This window comes from Alexandromys fortis, unplaced genomic scaffold (assembly GCF_014885135.2).
Source record: "Alexandromys fortis isolate MF-2015 unplaced genomic scaffold, M_Fortis_MF-2015_v1.1 scaffold_16, whole genome shotgun sequence".
NCBI lineage: Eukaryota > Metazoa > Chordata > Mammalia > Rodentia > Cricetidae > Alexandromys > Alexandromys fortis.
In genome coordinates, this window is record NW_026067893.1 from 858804 (window position 1) to 884250 (window position 25447).

Here is a 25447-nt window from a genome sequence, read left to right on the forward strand (position 1 = left end):
CAGTTACCATGGCGAGGTTTTTTTTTTTTTTTTTTTTTTTTTTTTTGCAAAACTGAAACTCTGCAACTTAAACCATTACTTTGCAAGTTCCTCTTCACCCTGCTTTGATATCATGCCGCTTTGCCTCTGCATTCAGTTGCTATAGCTGCTTCATATAAGACATATGCTTATGCGTTTGTGTCTGGTATATTTTGTTTGGCATAACTTCTTTAGTGATCACTGTGTTGTAGTATATGTCAGAATTTTCTTCCATTTCAAACTGATTGATACTCTGCCTCATCTGGGGTACTAGTGCCATCGTCTGTACATTGAATTGCTGGTAGACAGTGCTCCCACAGTTTGTTGTGAACCATGCTACTGTAAATATGAGCACACTAGCATCTGTTCGAATCCTTGTTTGAACTTCTTTTGTGTATATATCCAGAAATAGAATTACTGCATTATTTAAGAAAAAAATAAATGCATGTCAGGCATTTGGTATGTTTTTAATTTGTGAGGGTACTATGACTTAGCATAGCCATCAAAGCTTTGATACGGTTACCTGGTAGTTGAGCTATGAAATACCCTGTCTGCTTTTTCCTTAAAAGGTATTCTGCTCTTCCCGTCTTCTAGTACTCCTTATGCTTACGGTTTGACAATTGCTCTATTTCATAAAAGAGTGCCGCATTTTGATTAAATGTAGTGCTTGTTAGATAAAATAGTATTTCATTACAATTTCTAAGGGGAAAGATAAAGTTCATTTAATAAAATGAACTTGAAGGTATGTTAAATTGTGCCCCAAGTTCAGTCGGATTTCCTGTTACCTGTTGGTTATCTGTGGCTTCTTCAGTGGAAATAACATCCCTATATATCAGTCTATGCTACCAGTTAGTGAATGTCATCTTCAGGTTTGACAGGGAATGATGGAGGAGAACTGCCTGTGGGCTTGGACAGGACCTCAGGGGTTTGATGTCTGTCCTGACTCTAAGGACGTCAGGGTGGGACTAGGAAAGAGTAGGATCTAGGGATGCTTTCAGGGACTGGAAACCACACAGGGCAGTAGTAGCCAACCAGTGGGTTGAACTCTTGTCAGGTTGTGGGTGTAGAAGCTAGTGGCAGCTTAGTGTGGATCAGGAATGAAACCTTTGAGGGAGCTGGTGCTGACTGACTGTATCTCTGCTGAGGAAGTCACTCACCCTGTGCTACTTGTTGACAAGTGTCTTGAATGGCTTGAAAGGTTCCAGGGCTGTTTTGTGTTGGTTTGGTTGCTGGTCTGGGTTTGGTGGAGAGTAAAGCCCAAGATCCAACTTAAGAAAACCAGCAGGACTGTAGTGTGCGGTCGCCTGCTGATTTTTAGAAATGCTGTGTCTGCCCTTATTGCACTTTACAGGATTAAGGACTCAAACTGGTACTCTTGCCTTTTCCATCCATTCTTCTTTTGGAGGACCCAAGCATTGTGTCTGTGACCTCTTCCCTACATAGGCAGCTGCCTCAGCGGACCGGACCCCTTCCTTTGATCTAGAATAGCTGCTCTGTCCCTGTTTTCCAAGACCTTGTTTTTGAGGAGAAGCCAGTTAGTACACACCCCTCAATTGTGTTTTGTCTAGTATTTCCTCATGGTGAGTCACAGCAGTGACATGGGACCTCTCGGGCTCTCCAGAGGCACATGTTCGCTCTTTGTGCCACTTTTGATGGTTTTGCTTTGATGAGGGTGATACCACTGAGTTTCTACACCGTTTCCCCGTCTGTGGTGAGTAAATACTTTATGGAGAGATAGTTCACGGCTGCACATGTTCTCTTGCTGTCGTTTTGTCTAATTCGGCATCTATTGCTGGTTCTTCTTGTATAGGGAAGTTATTGTGATTGCCAAAGGACTTTAGGTCTTTAAAACGTTTACTTTTAGAAAGATTTTTTGTATTTTATTATTATTATTTGTAAGTAGAGACTGCTCGTTCGTTTTCCGGCTGCCCAGACCTGAATAATCACACAGAAATTATATTAATATCAACATTGTTTGGCCAATGGCTCAAGCGTATTTCTAGTTAGCTCTTAACTCAATTCTATTCATCTGTGTATCACCACAAGGCTGTGGCTTACTGGGTAAAGTTCTGGGCATCTTTCTCCTTCAGCAGCTACATGGTGTCTCCTTGATGCCGCCTAATCTCTCTGTTTCTCTGTTCAGATTTCCTGCCTGCTTTACTCTACTAAGTCATTGGCTGAAACAGCTTTATTCATTAGCCAATAAAAGCAACACATATACAAAAGAATATCCCACATCAATTTTTTTTCTTTTTTTTTTCAAGACAGGGTTTCTCTGTAAAGTCTTGGCTGTCCTGGAACTAGCTCTTGTAGAAGGGGCTGGCCTTGAACTCAAGAGATCCTCTGGCCTCTGCCTCCCAAGTGCTGAGATTAAAGGCATGCGCCACCACTGCCTGGCTTAAGATTTTTTTTTTTGTTGTTGTTGTTTTTTTAATTGCATATGTGTGTGTTCACTTTTTCATCAATACACATTTGAGTGTAGTTGCCCAAGGACGGTAGGAGAGGTGTCCAGATCTCCTGGAGCTGGAGTTGTTAAGTTGCCTGATGTGGGTGCTGGGAACTGAGTTGTAGTCCTCTGCATAAGCAGTAAGTGCTTTTAACTTTGAACCATCCCCTCCAGTTCCACTTGACGGTATTTTCTTACATGGCAAATCAAGACTAAACTTCAGTTTCAGTGTGAGGAATTTGATTATAGATTGTTTTCTAAATCCATTTCAAATCTCACGAACCTGGACAATTTCCCGGATGGTGTGCTGGGTGTGTAAGGAGCTCCACGTGTGTTCTGTGTGTGCTGGGTGTGTAAGGAGCTCCACGTGTGTTCTGTGTGTGCTGGGTGTGTAAGGAGCTCCACGTGTGTTCTGTGCCGGCCTCGCCCTGGCGACCTGCCTTGTTCTGTACATGTTTGACTGCCTGAAAACCCATTCAGGGCTGCACCTCTAGTGTTTTTTTTAGAAATAGGGATTTCTTTGAGGATACTGGTATTGTAGTTTGGTTTTATCTTGCTGTTTTAGAAGTTGGGATTTTATAATGCTGATTAGGAGTTTTATTTCGAGATCTGTCCTTTCCTGTCATACTCTATGACAAATGAGATTGATTTAGAAATACTGTTTTTAGCACATGTGAAAATAACATTTTTTCAATTGTCCCTTTTTTTTTTTACTGTGATACATATGTAAAGCTATGTTTTGGTAAATTCAAATGATTTATTTTGAGTTTAATGAATTCTAATTAAAAGAAAACCCAGTAATTTATATCCTGTATAACTGAAAGGACAGCTGGGTCATCTCTGCTGTTCTTACATGGTCTCAGGAAGACTCCAGTGCTGTGCCCACGCTTTGAGCGCCCGCGAGGAATGTCCAGTCAAGAAGAGCTTTGACAGGGACCGGTGCAAGCTAGACACATTGACGATGAGATGGGATTCTAGAAAACTATGAGTTTGGGGCAGAAACCTTTTATGAATAGAGTGTATATATGCATGGTAGGTGTCCTTTTGAAATTCAGGTAGATTGGTTTTTAATAACAGCAGCGTTTGCTTTTCTCAAGAAGCAGTGACTGGGACCTGCTGATAAAGCCTTTGCTCAGAGGCACAGACCCCAGAGTTCTTAAAGCCCTTTCCAGCCATAGGTGAAGCTCATTTTGATGTTTAACATTTAAAAGCTTGTGAAGCGAGTAGGGCAGCATCAATTTTGAGAAAAATTAAGTTAAAAGTAGAACCACGTCTGTGAATAGACCTTGAGAACAGCCCTCAAAGAGAGGGTGTCAAAATTAGGCTCTTGGTGTGCTCTCATTGTGACGCAGCAACCACATAATTTCCCAGAAATGTGTCCTTCAAATTTGTGATGACTGAGTTTGTGTGGAATCTGGTTTGGGGAAAATGGGCAACTTAAAGTCTGTGTCTAAGCTTAGACTATGCTATCATTTTAGGGTTTGCTGTGCAAAGCTAGACTCTTGGGAGAGTGCCCCTTCTGCTTATCTGCCCATTCGGAGCTGTAACAGTTTCTAAGGACTTAGACGGGTGTACCGATGAAAGTGTTCCATCTTTCTCTAAACTCTTGTTTGGAGGTGTCTGGCGGCGTTGACCTCTGACTTGGCAGAGCATCTGCTCATCTTCCACCCTTCCTCCTTAGCTGCTGTCCTTACTGACTCATTATCTTCAGTCTAGAGAGACCTGTGGAAACAAATACTTTGACATTCACTGCTAAAGTCTGAATTTAATTTAGTGGGCAGCAATTGGAGTGACTATTACATTTGGAAAAAGGACTTTTCTCTAAACATTTTTCTGTTAGCTTGTGCAGTTAAAAACGAGCTTCACTTGGTCACAAACAGTATCTTCCCACCCTCAAATGAGTCACTTACCCTCCTTTAACTGCATATGTTCCTCATGTGTACTTCAGTTCCCCCTGTCCAGTGTCCTCTTCTCATGAATACTCTTTTTGGGAAGAAATATCCTGAAACCAAGCTTTTGAGTTAAAATTGCTCAGATACAATGCTGAACAGCATATTCCAGTTAACCATTATAAAAACGTATTGCTGGGACATCTAGTGCTGCTGAAGACAGGCACATTCTTTCTGTAGTTATAAATATTGTGATTTCTGGTATCTGAAGAGTGAGTAAAAAGAGCACAGTACAGATTTTTTACATATATATATATATATATATATATGTATACACACACATATAAAGAGTAAATGTCATGTCTTTATTCCAACCACTATTTTATGTTTATGGAAAGGAGATGCTGCAGTTAGCAGGAGTGTGTTTGACAAATGCTGCCAACCATGAGTTTTCTCTAAAAACAGATGGTAGGTTTTACTTACAGTCATTTTGTGTGGATATCTGCAGACTTCGGCAAAATATGTCTTGCCTTTTAATACTATTCTGCCTTCCAGTCCTGGTGTTTTCTTGATCAACTTCTCTTTTTAGTAGTAAGAACAGCTTAGTGCCGTTTCCTTTGTGGTGTTTTACTGGTGGGTTGGCAGTAGGAAAGAGGATGGGGCACTGGGGAGGAAAAGCCCTCTCAGTAGTAGGCTGTCGCTAGGCAGCTCCACCAGCCCCTGAGGGGATGGACACTCTCTCCTGGAGGCCGGATGTGCCTGCTGCTGAGGGTCCTCCAGGACTGACTGACTCATTTTCTTTATCTTTGGTCCTCTCAGTGCTTTTTAATTCGGACATTTCTCCCTGTTTTTCCTCTTGTCTGCACATAGTAGTGGGGTTTTAACATGGTAGTTTTAATTTTTTTAAAGACTTCTTCGCCTTAACTCTAACAACTTGTTTGTTACATGTAGAGGAACACGGTACATGGAATAAGCTTCTCTGACCACATGAGAGAAGGCCTGGATGAATTCCTTTACATCTAGTTTAAAGACGTTTTCCTCCCATAAAGACCCTGCAGCTTCGAAGTCGAAGCGAGTTGGCCTCAGAAAAGTAAAATTGGTGTTTAGCGAAGGGCATCCCTCTGTGGTTTCCAGGTGTGCTCATTCGAATCTCATTGCATTGTGAAGGTTTCTTTTAACCTCTGGGGTCTGGCCGGGTACTCACCTTGAATGGCATTCCTTATGCGCTGTCTTAATTATGTTTATCTGTGCTTTTAACTAACCTTAAAAAAAGATTTCAGATGTTACAAGTCTAATTAAAGAGACAGACAAAGCACAGTTTATACTGTAGATTTTTTTCTGCAGTTCAATTAATCAGCATGTTTTCTCTTTTAATTAAAACCATTTTAGTAAATTAAAGCCCACAGCAAAACACATATATAATTTGTTTGTAATTAGCTCTTAATTGGTGGTAGTTGAAGCTTAGCACCCTTGGTTTCTTTCTTCATGATTGCCATTTTATTAGCAGCCAGTCATTAATTAATCTTTTTCTAATTAGCTTATAAAACTGTTGATGGCACATTATTGTAAATGTGATTTTAAGTTCAAAGCTTGTTAATAGGCTTTCTTACTTAGAAGAACAGAGATAAAGAAATTGCTGAAAACAGTACTACAGTTCTTTCAAAAAACTGTCTTTCTTATGGGGCTGTGTAAAGCATCTAACAGCTTATGGTTAATTTTTTAATGCTTTTTCTCCTTTATGAATGGAATAAATTGTTTGAATATAAATGTCAATATCCAGGAGTAATTTCAGCAATGTAATGTCTTTTTCTTCTGCTTTGGAATATTGTAATCTAGGTATAATTTGAAGTTATTAAAAATGGGCATTCTGTAAACTATTTCGCGATTAAATCAGAGTGTATGGATCGTATTATATGTGTATATGTGCATCTGTCTTCCTAGTGTGTTTAAATCAGTGTTGCTGGTTATGCATTGAAGTAAGCTGGCAGGAGATATAGGTATGTATCTGGTTGTACATCTAGACACTAATGTGATACACAAACATAGACAAACATGTCAGCCTGTGTATGCACACACTTCAAGTTAACATTGAAACAAGATGCCAGTGATACAAAGAAAAGATCTTGATTGAAAATTCAGTTAACGATGAGCTGTGTCATAGCTTAGGCTGTTGTCAGAACACTGGCATCCCAGGTGTAACCATGGAGAGAAAGACCCGTGTAACATTTACTGTGGCGGATGCCACCTTAGGCTGGGGTTTGCCTGAAACCCATTAGCCTGGTTATATCCTTGAAATACAGTGGCATCCTGAGTTGTTTTTAAAAATCAATTATTGCAAAGTTTTGAAACTTAAATTTTAAAACACAACAGAACTGACCATTGGAAATGCTTGTTCTTTGCTCTTGAACTTTGTGTGTTACTTCAACTTTGACTGTTTCTGTGCTTGTTTCTCAGAAGGCATTTTACGATGGCATGTGAGAGACACTAGAAAGGGATAGCTGACAAGGAAAAAATTAAAAATTGGATAAAAAGTAAATGAATAATGTCATATTACTAAAAAGATGAGAGGCTAATTTGTGCCGACTTTTTGCTAATTTTGTTCAAGCTTCAAAATGAGGAGCTGTCACCCGTTCTGTGTAGCGCTGATGACAGTGCCAATGATCCATGAAATAAGCTGCCGCTGGCTTTGTTCTGATAAGAATGAACAAATCTGCACAATGTTCGGCTCCCAGAATCTCATTTTCATACTTGCATGCAGGCTAAAAGAAATAAGCTGTTTGCAGGCTTGATTAATCAGACATTGGAGGGTTTTTTTGTCTCTTTGATCTCTTTCGTCTCCTAGGTAACTTGCTTGACATTAATGTTGAGCTTGAGTAAAGACAATCAGGAATTGTCGGCCAAACTGATATAAAAATTAAAGACCTTAACACTTTAAGTACTCCAGTAATGGTTCCGCTTTACTTCAGAAAACATCTGTTTTCATTTAATTAAAGAACAAAAGAGAACGGCATAAATATTTTTCATAGAGACCTATTATTCTATAAAAAGTTAAAGTATGATAATTGGTATTTTTAAATAAGTGCCTTGAAAGTGTTCAAAAGGGAGGAAAACTTCATAACTCTGTTACAAGCTAGTAATTTTGAGATGACTAAAATATTTTATAAAACGGATAAGCAGTTCGTCGCAGTGCTAGATTAAGCCGTTGGAATCAGATGCTTCAAAAGATTATCAGGAAACTTTATGAGAACATTTGTAAGAGGAACTAACTTTATTTTGAAGGTTTTTTTTTTTTTGAAACCTGCAGTGTGTTTATAAGGATGTGCCATCATATCTGTTTTACGACCCAATATGGTTTACACACACTGAACCTGTAAAATTGAAAGGAATTAAAAAAATGTCGCGGTGCATTTGCTTGAGGTTGTGCAGGCGCTTTTACAAATCTTCCAAGTGGCTGTAAAGATGAATGCCTCAAGGGTCCAGCCAGGGCCCTGCTTTTCCAACCAGCTAAAGCCCTTATCTTAAATCCAAGCAAAGTACCATTAATCTTTTTGAAAGACCTTTTATGGCTTTTAATATATCCCAAATTAGAACATTTTACACCCTTGGTTCCTGAAATACGGTGATAAAAAGCCTTTAGAGCTTAATTTTCCTTACCGCATGCTCCGACCAATTTGCAGTTCTTTGTGATAATGTTTAGACACCTTAATTAAAATGCAGCAAAATATTGGATGTTCTATATGGAAAATGCTGATACTTTGGCTACACATACAAGAAATCCTGTATGTATTTTTATTCATTAAAAATGTCTTCTTTCATTGTGTTACTATAGTTATCTGATGACCCCGAACTGTTTTTTTTTTTTTAAATTCACTTTTTTTATTTAATATAAAAGCCATTGACCAAGCTTTTGGGATGTTTACATTGGGCAGGAAGATGCATTTTTCTTGTATAGAGGTGAAAGGGTGATTCCTGTCTGCCTGTCTTGTTTGTCGTAGAAATACAGCACAGTATCCTTTTATATTCTGAAACTCGGGTTTGACATCTCCACTGAAAAATACATTTTTTTCTCAACTACCTCTTCATGGAAGGCCTTGTTATCTTTTTGTATTTCCAGATATTCTTGTTCCATTTCTTTCTCCACAGAAATAAGTGAAACATATTCACTTAAGCATTCAAAAGTCAAAAACTACTGTGGATTTTCATCATTACAAATCGTAATTTTTTTCTGTAAAAAAACCTTGTTTTAATTGAAGAACATTATATTTAACCTGGGCTATGGTCTAAAGCAGGTAGATACTACGTCCTTATAGGAACATTGTCTGAAAGTGCTCCTATAAACCTGGTAGTTTATTTAGTTCACAAAGTGATGGAGCCCACTCTGCAGTTTAAGAATTCTTAAAAGTTTATACTGTGTTTTGATAGTGGCCTCTGTAACTTTGCCATGAAGCTGGTGGTTCTAGGTTTGGTTTTATTTTTAGCTTTGCAGCAATTCTGGAAGCATTTCTATTTGGCTGTGGTAGGGTAGAGAGTCTGTCCATGGTGCTCCTTGGTTTGTCTGTCTTATATCTGGGGAACTCAGAGGAGAAACTTTAGTAAGTTAAAAATATAGAACTGTAATTTGACATTACAACAGTTTGGGAAAACAACTTTCACTCGTGGTAATGGTGGATAGCAAATATAATTCACATTGTATTGTTTCTTACCCAAGGGAGAGGAATGAGTTTAAATATAATAAAAAGTAGCTGAGAGGTAAATTGGACTTTGACCTGGGGGACTTGGTAAACTGTATCATGCATCATTCTTTTATTTAGTTTGTATTAAATGGAATGGAATCAGCAGAGAAATACAGATATTCTGTTTTCCCCAAGAACATCTGAGAGATGTGTCAAGCATTACAGACTTCATCTGTCTAAGTTTACTTCTTGCGCGTGAACTCTTCACTTCCAACCATGCCTTACTAGACTCCCAGCCAGGCAATTCTCTAAAACTCAGATTTTGATAGGCTAATTTGAATGGCTTCCTGTGTTTCTTCTCCGCAAGTCTGCCTGTCTCCTAATATGTGCTTAGTTGAATGAAGGAATAGGAATGCCAAGAAACATCAGGAAGATCGAAAGCCTTCATTGATTTAAAGCTTCCTTTGTTTTTGAGGCAGAGTCTAGCTATGCAGCCCTGCCTGAGCGGCCTGGTGTTGATTACTGCAGCACAGCTTTGCTTCCCTGGGCAGCGTCCCTTTGCCTGGGATTCCAGGTGTATCCCACCATCCCACCTGCCCTCACCTTGATTCTTCATGGATCTGTCGTGCATATGGATGCATAGTTTACATACCCCCTGAAAGTTGCATTCTGGCATTGCTGCTCAGGAGATGCTTCCTGGGAAATACTTTGCAATGTAGCAAGTGCTAGAGAATTACAGAGGCAAGAACTTAACAGGCTGAGCTAGAGAAGAATCCGGATTGGGATTCACGTTAAATGAATCTTTTAGGGCCAGCAGTTAGCAGTGAGGGAAGCACGAACAGGGCTGCTGCCCAGGACACAGCTAGGTCCTGGAGTTCAGCTTCTTTACTTTCTGACTCCCCTTATATTCTTTTCTCTCTCAGAGACTTAAAAGCTGTTGCCCATCATGCAGAGTGCATTTATGAAGTAGTAATTAGCTTCCCCATGTTTCATTAATCCCATCTGTGGCTGCCAATCAGAGCTTCTGATCAGCATGAGATAATGGTGTGACCATACTGAGTTGCTGTAATTCTAGCCCAGAGCAAAGAAAGTTGATGTCTCTGTCAGTCTGTTTGCAGCCTTATCAGGGAAAATTCCTGTTCAGCCTACAGAATGGCAGGATAGCTTGAAGGGCCTCATTACTACCTTTGTGGACCCTCAGAGGGTCTGAGTTTGGGAAGGATTTCATCCAGGGGATGGATGGTGCAACTGGGGTAGAGGACTTGAGTGGTGAAGGGCAGTAGAAGCCATATCTGTGTATTGGTTATGCTTTGTCAGGGGCCCAGGTGTAGCATTTCTTCTTTCCAGTCACAGCTCTTGAACTATGTGTGCCCAAGTTTTTGTACTATTGTAATTCCTACATTAGTTAGGATATTTCTTTTTACATTTTTTCCCCCCTTTTTTCTTCCATAATTCTTAGCTTGGTGTAAAAATTGCCAAAGCAATTGCCTGCCACAAGTTTGTTAAAGCCAAAAAGGAGGCTGAAAACTCACAGGCTGCTCGAAAGAAGAAGAAACTGGCGTGGGGGTAAGTTCACTTTGTCCTGGGTGGATCAGATGGTTCAGCTGTTAGGAAGACTAGGGTTCAATTCCAAGCACACACATGGTGACTCAACAACTGTGCAATTCAAGGGATTTGATGCCCTCTTCTGGTTTCTGGGGACCAGGCATGCATTTGGTACACAGACATACATGCAGGCAGAACACTCAGACATGCAACATAATAATAATGTTTAAAAATTGAAGAAAAAAAAGTCACGATTCTATTTACTTGGTAGGAATTGCCGAAAGTCTGCTTATCCATTGAACCCAGTTTGTTGTATGCGCCAGTAGAATGAGTGTGGGGTTATTACTGGGAGGCATCTCCTCAGCCTGTGGGGTTATAATGGGGCAGGATCTCCTCAGCCTATGGGGTTATAAGAGGGAGGCGTCTCCTCAACCTGTGGTAGTTGTGAAATTGCAGTGCTTTGGTCACTTACCAAACAAGTTATTTTATTTTAGAAGTAAATTGAGATTTTTATGCTCCTCGTTTTAGGTTTGAAGCAAAGAAGAGATGGGAAACTAAAAGCAACATGGGATATATGTAGCCTCGCAGAGTTCTTTAGGATGTTCATTGAGAGACTGACTGGCCTGCTTCATTTACCAAAAAGATTTTCCTGTTTAGGTTTAAAATGTCAGAAAATTGATAAGGGTAGAAAAAAATAAACCTAAAACTTGGGAGCTGATTATAAATTCTTTTTTCTAGAAAGTTTGTAAAGGAAATGAGCATTTTTATATTTGTGTAAGAAATTCTAAGCGTATGTACAAGATGGGAAGAGTTTTATTTATTTGTATAAACCTACAGTTTAAAATCAATTTTGTGTTTCTTCTGTTAGGTCTAGCATAGCCTATGAGGTCCTTGTACTTCCTTATCTATTCTTAACATGACTGTACTTTTTCTAGAATTGTGTTTTTCATATTGGCTTTTGTTTATAATAGATTAGTCATAAATATAAAAATTCTCAATTGTTAATGACTTTACCAGTGTCTTTAATTACTTCAGTGTTATAAGAATAATTATTGATTCTTTATGGAGGCAGTAGAATTCATATTTTGTAGTCACATAGTAAAAGCAATTGATTAATTTTTGTGTAATGTCAGTGGGCATAATTAAAGTAAAATGGTAAAAGCAACACATAGACAGAAGGACCTCTCACTCCAGTAAAAAGTGGACATAACATCTCTGGAGAATGATTTCAGCTTTGCCTAGAAAATATCTTTCTAACTATTTCTCAACCATGTCATTCTTTAAATTGTGATTGTTGTTTGAAAAGGAAATGGTCCGATTGTGCTAGACAGGTTGTATCCTGGGTTGTAACCCAGGATATCACAACTCTGGATGTCTAACAGCTCATTTGTTGTTACCTCTTCCTCTGCCACTTGAAAGATGAAATGAGTTAATGAGGCTAAAGAGAGAACTAATACCTGGGAGTCATTGTCCTTAGGCATGTGTTTTACAGTCCTAATGGAAATCAGTCATTTGATAACTGGCAAGACTAAATGTGGACACTGTAAAAAATTAGTCATGATTTTAGTTATATTATTTTTAGATTTAAAGCAGTAACAACTTCATTAACTTATGGCGATATGTAAGTTTTCTTTATATAAAGAATTAGTGAATAATTTGTTGCTCATTAAGAGGCCAGATGTTGCTGGGTGGTGGTGGCACACACTTTTAATCCCAGTGCTCAGGAGGCAGAGGCAGGTGGATCTCTGTGAGTTTGAGGCCAGCCTGGTCTACAGAGTGAGTTCCAGGACTGCCAAGGGTACACAAAGAAACCCTGTCTAAACAATAATAATAATAAAAAAAAAAAAACACCAAATGTCAAATCTTGTTTCCATTTAGTTGAGAACTGAGATCTAGGAGATTGGATATCCACTGACTTGTCATACCTTTGAAAGGTGTCCATTTATAAATGTTCCTGAGTACTGTGTACTCTGAGTGAATGTATGCTTCACAATGCAAGAATGTTTCCCCCAAAGTTCCTCATGTGGCTGGTTTCTTATGTAAGGACCTCAGAACATGCGTTCTCCTTGGACATCCACCTTGGTTTTTTTTGTTGTTACGTTCACTAAGGCTAGTACTTTTGCCAGCACTTTTCCCCCTCTCAGACCTTGGTGGAGTTTTTAGTCAGGATCAGATCGTGGAGCCTCCGACTCCTCTGTCTAATCAGCGAGGCCCTGCTCACCCACCCCAGTGCCAGCAGTTTGCCTCTGCTTTTCAAGATTTATTCCCCTTTTATATGTATGGCGTGTTCTGCCTGCATGTATGTCTCTGTACCGTGTGCTTGTCTGATACCTGTGGAGGCCAAAAAGAGGCATCATATCCCCTGGGATATGTAGATAGTCGTGAGATACCATGTGGATGCTCGGATCCTTTGCTCTTACAGCTGGAGCTTAACTGGGGGAAGGTGGTCAGAGAAGAGCACTCAGTTCCATGCTTGTGTGGACGTGGACTGTGGGTGCACTGCTGTGGGTAGAGGGTGGGAAGGAGGGGTTGGGTGAGAAAGCAGCACAGTGCTTTTGCTGTATCTGCTCATCTCTTATTTGGAATTAGTTTTATTTGGGGTGAGCTTTAATTTAACTTATTCCTTAGAATAATAAAATGGCAGCATTATTCCTAGAGTATCGGTGTTACCCAAGGCATGTATGTAGTCAGGGCTACACTGAAATAAGGGTTCTTTGTGGATCAGTAATAACTATGGTTCCTGAAGCTTCAACTTGTTCATTTACTACCTCCAGAATGCTTGAATTAGATTAGTAATGTGATTGTCAGTTCCTGCTGAGTGAGATTAATATGTTTTAGACCATTGGTATGGCATTAATGTAACATGATTTATTGTCTAAGTACTTCAGGTCAGAACAACTTACTGAGGAACAGTAATTTTCAGCTTTTACTGCACTGGTTTTGAGAAGTGAAGTTGGTAGTGCATTCTTGTTTAGGAGCCCTCGGGATGTTTCTGATTTCAGCAGAACATTCTATTTCTTTCACCAAAAGGAGAGTTTGAATATGTAATCTCAAGCTGGCTATAATTAGTTCTGATGACAGTTAAATACCTCAGCCAAGACTGTAAATCAGCAGTTAAACTCTGATTTTTGCAACTGATCATAAATCTCAAGCGCTGTATTTTGGGGCAGGAAGATAAAGGAGGGACAGACCTCAGACAGAGATAGAATGTCATTGGAACATTTGGTTACAGCTGTAAACCTCACACTTCAAATCTCATATGGCTTACACCTTTTGTCTAAACTATCTTTGAAGTCCTTTAGTAACTTGGGTTATTAACAGTCAGTGAGAAAGTTGAATCTTCCGTGTGTGTGTGTTATGCGTGGGGGGAGTGTGTCGTGGGTGGGTGGGTGTGGGTGGTGTGTGCTAGCTAGTGCAACACCCACCCTTGTTTCAGTTGGGACCTCATCCAGCCTGGAGTGAGACAGGAGCCCATCAAGGTTTGTCCTTGTCTCTGCAGCCCTGGCTCTGGGGTTACAGACCTGTCTGCGGCCATCCTTGTTTTTTACATGAGTTTTGGGGATCCAATCTCAGGTCCTCCTGCTGTTCAACAAGTTCTGTTATCCACCAAGTCATCTCCCCATGATTTTGTTAGGGAAAGATTAATGTTATCTATTTGGAAATATCTATCTTAATAACTAAATACATTATACAAGGCTGAGTTTTCAATCAGATGGTAATTTTTTGTTGTGTTTTTTTAATCAATAATAAAGTTTGGGAAAATAAATTGATGTTATATCCAGTCCCATTTTGAAATGTGGTCATCAAATTCAGATGCAGTGCAAGTTTTTTTTGTGTGTGTTGGCAAAATTTGCTTTTATTTTTAGTTTTTGGCGGGGGGCAAAAACACTTTGCATATCAATTTAATATTTTTTAAAGCTGTTTATTCATTGGCTTAAATTTACACTCTACTAGAGTCTTAGCTCTAACTTTTATAAAATAAATAGCAGTATTGAGACAATGTACATATGAACATCTTTTTCCAAAAGCAAATGTAGATTTGTGGCATCAGTGCCTTCTAACCTGGTCATAGACCTTGAAGGACACTGTATAGCTGGGAGCTTTCTGAACTCAGGGCGGCATATTTTATGGCTTTTCCCCACTCACTGTGTATATATGTGTGTGGTGTGCATTTGTGTGTATGTGTGTGTGCACGCGTGTATTCAGCTCAGCTAGTCAGCTTGACCTTTGTCTACTTTATGAGTTCTAGGATTACAGAGGCTATCATGGCTGTCTGACTTTTACATGCATTCTCGGGATTTGAACTCCAGGCCTCTAACTTGCAGCACTGAGCCATCTCCTCAGGTCACTTGATGTATGTTTACTATGAATTAATCAGAACATGTCTTTATTTTCAAACTTTAACCTTATGCTAACAAGCTCAGTGTGCTCTTAAGTTTCAGTGACGTATTGAGACGTTTAAATTAATGTGTATGTGTACCTTTAAAGAATATTTTTGTTCTTTGACAAGATATATATAAAACCTATCTTGATCACATCCACCCCAACTCTTCCCCTCTCATTCGCCAACGTGTCCCCTCACCTTTACGTAATGTAAAGGTGTAAATGTAATTGAATGTAATGATGATGATGATGATGATGACGATAACCTACTGAGTCTTATTAGTGCTGCCTGCATACATGTGGGTGTGATTAGTTCCACCAGAGCTGGGGAAACCTACAAAGTTCGCTACTCCAAAAAATGTCCTCATCCAACAGCCAATACCTGCCAATAGCTCTTCAGCTAGGCGTGGGACTTCATGAATTCTTCCCATCTGTGTTGGAATGTTAACTGGCTTGATCCTGTGCATGCCTCGTGGGTTCATATGCACACTGGCCTTCAAGTCTAGAAGATAGCATGTACAGCGTTCCTTCCCATCCCCTGTTTGACCTCCATCTTCTAGAACATTTTCACTGAGCCTTGAGCATATATGTTCTTTACCATAAGATACTAAAGTAAACCTTGGCGATTGAGTACTCTGTAGGCTTTGATAAATATGCAGAGGTCCAGTCTTGCATGTGTATTTGTTTTGTTTCTTCTCCATACTGCCCTCCTTGAAAGGAAAATTTCCTCACCTCTCACATACTCAGCAGACTGACTGGGAAAGGGACCCTTGACCTCAGTGAAGAACGACTGTGGCCGATTGTGGTGGCCATAAAGAAACTTGGGAATCATTGCTCTTTGCTCTGGGGTTGGGATGAAGTAGTTGCCTCTGTGGCATCTGTCCTTTGCGTCTGCTCACTGGTGAATGTTCTGCGGGTGGTTGTTACTGTCGCCAGGGTCTTCAACCACAGCAGTGCCCTCTGAGTAGCTTCTTGCCTCTGGCTTTGGTGAATCTGATCTTTGGAACCCAGCTCTGGTGGGACAGTTTATGAAATGCCACAGATTACCTTATGTTTTCAGATCTGCTTGTAAAATTAAGAATTAACTGAGACATAATTATATATTACTGATATTAGTAATCCCATTTTAAATTCAAGAAAAAGCAATAAAATTTTCCATGTGAGGCATTTTCAAACATTGGGTGTTTAGTATGTGTCTTTTACATTCAGATCAGACTTCTTAGGATAATAATATTCAGGAAAGAAAGGGAAGGGTTGGGCAGTGCTTCCCCTCCTAATAAATGCTCCTGTGCCAGGTTTTCTGCCTGTGTATGGTGCCACCTGAGCAATTGCTACCTGCCACCTCCTGAGTTTTGGGCCACCTCTTGTTAAATTGCTGTGAGGGGCTTGCTTAGTTACAGGCATGGAATGAGGTAATCCTTTCCCACCTCTCATTCCTGAAGGGTGTGTCTGTCCAGTTATTACTTGTTCATTGAACCTGGAGCTTTAGAAACCAACGACAGTACAAGCTGTAATTATTGATGTCTGTTTCATTTCATCTGTAAGCTCTGGCATTTGATCAAGAAGTTAATATATCACTTTATCTCCAGGCTAAATGTCTCAGCTCTCGAGGTTTTATTATTTGATGGATAGTATACAATTATAACTTCCCAGAAAAGAAAAATTGTATTTATCTGTAAGGTGGATGATACTAGAAGTAATTATGGATGTCACAGGGAGTGGTGAAACAATGAAGCTTGAGTCCCTGGTAATATCTGAGAAACATTTCTTGAACACCTCCTCTTTTCCCTCTGAAGTGATTCTGGTACACGGGAAGATGAGTTAATGCAATCTAATAGAGAACACTATAGACTAAATCTTAGACATTGCATGGTTGTTAGTGACTCAGCAGCTTTGCCGAACAGAAAATAATACATATGTGGTACCTTAAGTAATCCAGGCCTGCAGGTTGTAGTTACTGGTTATCCATCACATGTATTCATGAGGTGAAGGCGAGAGGATTTGAAAATCAAGTTTATCCTTTGCTATGTAATGAGTTCAAAACTATCTGTTTGGGGTACATGAAACCCTGTCTTTAAGTTACGGTGTGAATGAAGACACGATCATAGAAAAGCTCAGCTTTGGAATATGACTTCAGGCTCTGGGCACACACGGGCCTCTGGAGTGTCCTGAGCTTATAGCGTGTAGAGTGTAGCACAGGACCAGGCATGGACAAGCACTCCGTTACCAGGTCAGATTCTCCGTTCCTTTGATGTGGTCAGTGCACGCACGAACTTCTCCTCGGACCTTCAGGATAATCAGGGCCCTCACGACCGACTCCCTTGCATTCCAGGTAAGAGCTGTTTCTCTGAACCACACCTCAGACTTTGCCACAAAGAATTCCACAGTGCTAAGTTCCTGTGTTGAACTAAGGAAAGGACTGCCTTTGGAGTCAGCTCTTAGTCACAGGCCGTTTACTTTCAATGCTGCATCTGCGAGACTTTTCCCACTGTCTCATGTACCATGTAGCTCTTTCTTTTGGGCTACCAACCAGCTCCCAGGTCATGACATGGAGACTTCTTATTACTTATGAATGGTCAGCCTAGCTTAGGCTCTTTTCTGGCTAGCTCTTTTAACTTAAAGTAACCCTTTGTCTTTATCTACCTGTTGCCTCAGGGCTTTTTGCTTTTCTTTCCTTCTGTCTGTCTGTCTTTCACTGCTGTTCATGTCTGGCTGGTTCTTCTTCCCCCAGGTGTGTCCCCTCTTTCTCCTAATTCTCTTCCTTTTTCTTCATCCTCTTCTTTCTTCCAAGCCTAGATTTCTCTTCCTACTTATTCTCTCTGCCAATCCCACCTATCCCTCTCCTGCTTTGCTATTGGCTGTTCAGCTCAGCTCTTTATTAGACCAATCTGGTGCCTTAGGCAGGCAAGGTGAAATAAACGCAACACTTCTTTGCATAATTAAACAAATGCAGCATAAACAAAAGTAACACCTGGTTACACAGTTAAAGTAATATTTGGCAGCATAAACAAATGTAACACATCTTTGCCTAGTTAAAGTAATATTCCACAACATTTTCATAGGTGGCAAGTGTTTAATAAATATTCACTGGTAGACTTAATGGACCAAGGAACACAAAGATTCTTTCATTTTACCTGCCCAGAGATATTTCTGCACTAAATCATCCTTAGTATATATTTCTGAAAGCAAAGATCATACAGAATGCTGTTTTCTCATCTCCTGTGTTGCTGATTTTTGAGCTGCAGAAGGCTTTTCTGTAGGGAGGTATGCATGTGGCCATAAATACTAATTCGCACAGTTAGTTCTGACATATCTTTTTAAGTTTCTCACATCTGTGGAAATACTTGTTTTAGCACACTTGGGTTTTCAGGTTACACTGTAGCTAACAATTTGTCTCCTATGTACTTTCCCCTGCTCAGCAAGCCATCTTGGACAATCACACGGAAACTGTGTTCTAGTGTAGGGCACATAAGACCCACTTTCAGTCACATTAGGACCTAAGGACAGCAAAGGTAAAGTAGTTTGGGCATTTTGAGACTCATCATGATCATCAAGACAAACTAATGTAAATATTATAAGAATTATATCCACTCACCACCCAGGCTAAGAGTGGGGCAGCTGGCCCTGCCCCTCTACAGGACAGTGTTGGAAAACTGCCCTTGTGGCATGGGCATGGAAGAGCTGGCCCTGATGGCATGAGCTGTGAGCATGGGAGAGCTGGCCCCACCACTTTCCAGCCAGCTGCTGCAGCTAGGAAAGCTAGTTCTGCCCTTCCTTCTTCAGGGACAATCGGGAGAGTTGGCCGTCGTGGTACAGGTGCAGGAGAGTAGGTGGGCTAAGATGCTCAGCTATCACCCAGGTCCAGATCCAGGACTTTTGAGCTGGCACACTCCAGCATCCTGCTGGAGCCTGTGAAGGGGCTGGACCTGCAGGAGCAAAGCTACAGGATCTGACACAGGGCAACAACAGGATACCCCAGAGGAGTTCTGGAGAGCATCTGCATCCAGCATTGATAGTGTAGCAGAAGCCAGAGACCTCCATCAGACCAATGTGTAATTGCAGTGAACATTCACTGTTAAAGCTGTCTGGGCAAAAGCTGTGTGACACACTGCAGTTACCATGGCGAGGTTTTTTTTTTTTTTTTTAATTTTTTTGTTTTCATTTGGTGGGAAGGTTGCAAGGACAGAGAGCAGATATGGAGGGATGGGGAGATGTGTAGGATTGGGGTGCATGAAGTAAAATTCACAAGGAATCAATAAAAAGTAAAAGAGTCTTATTGTCTATGTTTACAGTCTTAAAAATTCTCAGTGTACTTAGTGTACTTTTCTCTCCATTTTTTTTCTTTTTCTCATTCTCTAGTTGTAAAAAAATTCGACTGTCAGAAAATTAAGAAACTGAGCATCCAAGACTTTCCTAGAAGGAAGGAAGATGAGGCAAACAACCAATCAAGTATCTTGTTTGACCTCCAAAAATATTTAAGAGGATTGGTCATTGATCAACAGGAGGGGAAACCAAAGGGGTGGGGAGAAGGATGCAGACCCTAAGCAGTGCCACCTGAAGGAAGATCTGGAGAACCCACCCAGAGTTCTAGAAAGGTGTCAGCAGTAGAATATTCAGGAATTAAGCAGTGTGTGTTCTCCATTAGGGGTTGAACAAGGAAACATCTGCAAGACAAAGAATGGAGTTGTTTGGGCCCAGAGGGAATTTTCATGCATTGTACACTGTCCAGGGGCTGCAGGAGGATTACAGCCACCAACGTGGCTTCTTTAGAGTGAGGCAGCAAACAATGTCTAGTGGTTGCTAAGCAACCATTAGCCCATCGCTGCCCTTTCCCATTAAACATTATCTGCCTTCTTAGATTGTTTTAATTTACTTTTTAAGCAGGAAAGGTAACGCGTCAGAATCACCAGTGGAACTAACAATGGAAATGTGAAGATTTTGTAAAGGTTAGATCACTCTTGTGAGGGGTAGTGACAGTTGACTGGAACCTTAAAGCATTCACCTGTCCTTGTACTGGAAAAAGAAACACACACACGCACACACACGCACAAACACACGGTGAGGGGTCGGGAATGATTATAATGTCTCTGATATTGTGAAACTCAAGCCTGAACAATCTCTGTTCTAGCCCACAGTGTCTCCTTCGGTACAGAATGATTAATGGTAGGCAACATGGCGTTCTGGCTCAGTCAGCTCTGTAGACACCTGAAGCCATAGCTAGCTTTCACAGATCTGAGAAGAATGTAGAAATAATACCTGTCTGCATCAAGAATACTTTCGGGCACATAAAGAGTGAGAGTACCTGTTAGGAAAGAAGCATTGTTACTTAGGAACCTATTTGCGTTCTAGTTTTAGAAAGACATTAGCCACCTCTATAAGGGAAAACTGGGATGACCAGCAAAAGTATACATACAGTCAGAATTAGAGAAGAACTCCTAGTATGTCAGTCATGCACCTTGCTCATAGCCTGTGCTTTTAAATATCGTTGAGTTCACCATTTTGCTCATGGATCCCTTCTTGGAAGGGATTCTGGGCGAGATGATGGTTGATCACATGGGCTGGATATTAAAAAATGTATTGTCATACACATGAAGTTAACACCTCGATTGTGACATGTTAGATGACCGTGACCTGAGAAGGGTGTGTAGACAACTGTGTTCTGATTCTGCTTTTCCTACTTCTGTGACCTTGGGCAAGTTTTTTGTGTTCTTCATCTGTAAGTGAGAATAATAATTACTTTGTGAGGGCTGTCCTGAGAATTTAGCGACAGTTATGGATGTTGATCACTATTAATATAATTACTACCTGATCGTTGCTCTTTCTGTATCTGATTAGTATTCTAGTAGCCCTTTCAGTTTTCTCTTTCCAACATGCCATCTGAATAGGAAGAGTACAACACAAGAAAGTTGTAGAACTTTTCAAGACTAAACTCATATAAATGGCAAAACCAAAGCCCGAAGTTGGACCACGGCTGTATTATTGTCCTATCCTTGTCCTTGGCAAACTAGGCCTTCAGGGAATAAGGAAAAAGAAGGTCTGTGAAAAATCACGCATCTGCATGAAATTTAAAGTTCCTGTGATCTTCTGCTGTGCCAATGAGTCATAAGACTGGAAGACCCCACCCAGCAAAACAATGACAACGACAGCAGAGTCGTGTGGTTAGATTACCATGGTTGCCAGGCAAACCACGTCAGGTTACTGTCTCACTGGTGTAGAGTCGTCTATACAGACATGCATGTGAAGCTCTGTAGGTGACTAGATGCCAAAGAGGACTGGCTGATTGGTGTGGCGTGGTCAGGAGAAGTAGAAAAATCAGAAGCAGATGATCTTGATGTCTTTATCTGATCATGCAACACACCCTTATTCCTACGTACCGGTTTTTCTAGGCACCAAATGTCCTAGGATAGAGTGCAGCCTTTTCTACAGTCATTTTCCTTTTGTTGCTTGCAGCCCAGTGCAGAAGAATGATTTCACCAAAGGATCACCCAACACCCATAAGGATTTAAAAAACTGTTATAAAGGTGCCTATGCTTCCAGAAGGGATTTCAATGAGGTTGTGACCTGATTGGGAAGGGGCTAGGACTTCACTGAGGAAATGGGAATGGAATCTGACTCTAGAACGTGAGGAGGAGAAAGAAGAGGAGGATTCTATACAGAGGCGAAGGACTCTTGGTGAGAGAGAGGAGGGACCTGTGCTGAGTAACCAGTCCAGCCTTTCTGCAGTACATCTGTGCTGAGTAGCCAGTCCAGCCTTTCTGCATTACAACTCTAAAGGCTACATGGCATTGACACTCAGAAATCCCACAATTGCTCAGAGATGTAGCCTAACGTCTAGATCCATATGCCTCTGCTCTCCGTGATTGTTAGCTTTGCCACGTCATCAGTCTCTGAAGACGCTGTTTGTGGCACTGCCTGGCGCCTCTCTGTACATCTGCCATTTAATCTTGGCATTGTGAACGAGTCACAGCTTTTGTTTCCTTCTGTTGTTGAGGAGCTTTGACTTGGAACTTTTCTGTGTTAGGATAATGTATCTGGACAGAGCTGAAGCAGGCTGAGAAACTGGGCCCCAGGAAAAGCATCCTAGACTTCTGGACACTTGAAGATGCCTCCTTTCCCTTCCCAGAAGGCAGACTTGCTATCTTTGTAAAAATATGTTGCTCCTCCAGCTCCAGTGTCCTTTGGGTGCCATGAGTGGAAAATTACCCCTATGAGCAGCAGCATCATTCATATATATTTATAACCATCACTTACTTAAAAGAACAGATGATTAACAATCTCTGGGTCTATATTCCTCTGTTTGGCAATGTTAATTGAGTAATTAAAAATGACATTTAAGATTGCTCAAAGTTTTTGTCTCATTCTTAAGCTTTACATAATGTATGCATGGTGGCTTTCTCTCTGGATCGAGGGTGGTTCCATACTTTAAAGCAGTGGTTATCAACCTATGGGTTACGACCCCCTTTGGGGTAACATCAGATATTCTGCATATCAGATACTTACGATTCATAGCACCAAAATTACAGTTATGAAGTATCAACAAAAGCAGTTTTATAGTTGGGAATCAGCACAACTGTAAAGGACCTGAATTAAAGGATTCAGTAGCATTAGGAAGGCTGAGAACCTCTGCTCTAAAGGGACGAGGCAGGTAACACAAAGGACAGATAAGGGTGGAACAAGGATTGCAGAGGATTCACGGGGCCACTTAGACTAGATGTTCGATTTTTAAGAAGCCATGAATTCAAAACAGAGCAAAGAGTATATTTGAAGTTTGGAAGGAGGAAAGGAAAGAGGAGATGATTGATGTAATTATAATCTCAAAAAATAAAAAAAAAACATAATTTAAAAAGAAACTCAAACAGCCAGGTGTGTATGAAAGTTCTCAGTTTTGAAATTTTGCCACTGTTGGCTACTAGGATGAAGATAATGGATCCACATGTTTTTAGAGGACCGCTGTTATACTCAGAGAATCAGAAAATCTGTTTATTGTGTTTATTCTGTGGTTTCTCTCTGGATCTATTCTTTGCCTACACTACTTGTTGCCAGTGTTGCCCATTAAACCATGAGAGTCACAAGCTGACTGATGACAAGGTAGTGTTCAGATTTTAACAAATCTCATAAAGACAAGAAGGTAGTAAAACCACTTGATAGTCAAAGCATGAACATTTCTGTACATGAACATTGTCAGCATCTGTGCTGCAGAAAAAGCAGTAAGGCATCTGATGGAGCAGAGAAAACCTCCAAGTAGTCACCACTATGTTCAGGAAAGCAAAAGTAGACAACTCAGAGACAACACGGGTTAGAAAGTCCAGAGCTGTCAGGCCCCTAGCAGCTCACAAAACAATCCTTCAGGATAAGTCCCAGCAGAGGAAATCAAGTTGGATAGGATAGAGACTGAAGCACTTCCCTGGCTGAGCCATCTCCTCTCCACCTAAAGCCGTTTTCCAGAGTGTGAGCTACTGAGAGAGCCACAACTCTTGTTGTGGAAAAGTCATTATATTAAGGATTATCTCATTTTGATCATGGACTGTTCATTTTTAGTGTATTTATTAAGATTTTTGGTACATTTTCTAGAATTAGTTCAGCAAATCATATCTACTCTCTCCCCATGTCAGGCCAGGTTTTCCCACCTGCTCTTACCTCAGTTCATTGTCTCCTGGGAAAGGCTGCAGTAGCTGAGGCTATTCACACCTAGATGTGACTGACAACATTTTTTTCCATCTGTACATCCACAGAGCTCGTCTGCCAAGCTCTGAGGCACAGGTTCTTCAAAGGGAAGTTTCTAGTCAAGAAGAACGAAAAGGTCCTTAAAAAGTTTGACGCTCCCTGGAAGTTGATCAGATCAGACTTGACTCTTCATGCTAGGGAACTGGCTTCTTCCACTGAGGCCTCCCTCCTAGGTCCATCACTGTGTTTGGATCAAAATATTGCAGTGGGTTCTGATACTTTGGAAGATTAACATTGAGTATCTGCTGGTTGTCCTCATCCTTGTTAGACCCCGAGTGTCTGGAGCATAGAGCCTCCAGGGTTGCTGACTGGTCTCTTGCTGTCTACATGAGCCTCTAAGAATGGCTCTGTCAACTGGTCACAAAGCTCTTGACCACCCAGGGTTTCTGGTGGGAATGGGTGGAGAGTGTCCAGTCATAACCCCTGTGTATTAAGATTCTCTAGAAGAACAGAACTAATAGAATGAATAGGTTAGGGTTAGGGTATGAAAGGAATTTATTAGGTAAGAATGAGTACTTCAGTATATGAGACTGGATCCTCTATAGTCCCAGTCTGGTACTAAAGGCCTGGAGGATTTCTGGAGAACCCCTGGTCTTCAGCCCACATTGGAAAAGCAAAAGCTAGATTCTGACATCAGCTAAAGTTGGGAGCAGCAACAGGAGAGACAGACTCGTCAGCAATAAGTGAAGGTAGGCAGGCCAGGAAGTACTGCTTTTCCTGTGGGCATTTTTGTCTGTGCTACCACCAGAAGGAGTCACCCACTCTAGAAGAGGGTCTTCCTCTTCCAGTTCGTGGAAATGACTTCACACACCAATTCAGAGGCATGTGTCTTGGTTGATTCCAGATCATAAATCTGACATACGATATGAACTATACAATTTGGGTGTGTAGACCATAGAAGGTAGACTAGCAGCCTTCTGAGTCATGATCCTGCCTATGAACCCTAGAGAGAGAAAGTCTGGCTTCCAGACACAGGCTGGAATCTACTAGAGGCCAGGATGTGTCTCCCCTAGGAAGTCTTCCTGCCTAGGGAGCTCTCCGTAATCCCTCTACTCTGGATTTTAATGCCTGGACCACTGTCCTTAGCCCAGGCCTCTTTTCTCTTGCTCAGGGCATTGGCATATTTGCCTATGGATACCCTTACATTGCTCCCCTCTTAGCCAGAGATCCAGGATTGGGTGTGCATGTCTAAATCGTATACATCCTCTGAGCAGCTGCCCCTCCTCCAAATGCTCTCCCTGTCCCCATGTCCTGGCTGGGTGGCCCTCTCCTATGTAACTACATTATCCCATACCTCTTCTCAAAAACCTTGACCTATTTTGTGGTACTTAATTTCTTGCTTTGTCTGCCTTCCTTGGCAGACCTCAAACTCCAGAAGGGCCAGCCTGTAGCGAGTCTTTCTCTGTCCCACTGGTCAGCTCTCATATCATGACATGGAGACTTATTATTAATTATTAAAGTTCATCTGATGGCTTAGGCTTGTTTCTAACTAGCTCTTATAACCTTAATTAACCCATTTCTATCAATTTACTTTCTGCCCCGTGGCTTTATCACCTTATCTCCGTATTGCCCATCCTGCTTGTGCATTTGGCTGGCAACTCCCCCTTCTTCTTCCCAGTATCTTCCATGCTTGGAATTCCTGCCTATCTATTGGCCATTTAACTTTTTTATTAAACCAACCAGAGTGATACATCTTCACAGTGTACGAAAATATTACTTCACAATGCCAGCCCTTACCCTCTTTTCTGCCCAGTTGCTCCCAGCCTCAA

The 25447-nt window shown here is 40.9% G+C and overlaps 1 protein-coding gene across 4 annotated transcripts in view; it reads left to right on the forward strand.

Annotated features, from left to right (window-relative positions):
• Fam204a (family with sequence similarity 204 member A) overlaps positions 1-11584 on the forward strand; it is a 28521-nt gene extending 16937 nt beyond the window's left edge. For all 4 annotated transcript variants that reach the window (XM_050148847.1, XM_050148853.1, XM_050148861.1 and 1 more), the window contains 2 exons: positions 10486-10592; positions 11100-11584. In XM_050148847.1, the coding sequence (XP_050004804.1) occupies positions 10486-10592; positions 11100-11151 (159 nt within the window). In that variant the 3' untranslated portion in view covers positions 11152-11584. The remainder of the gene's footprint in view (positions 1-10485; positions 10593-11099) is intronic.
• Positions 11585-25447: the final 13863 nt, after the last annotated feature.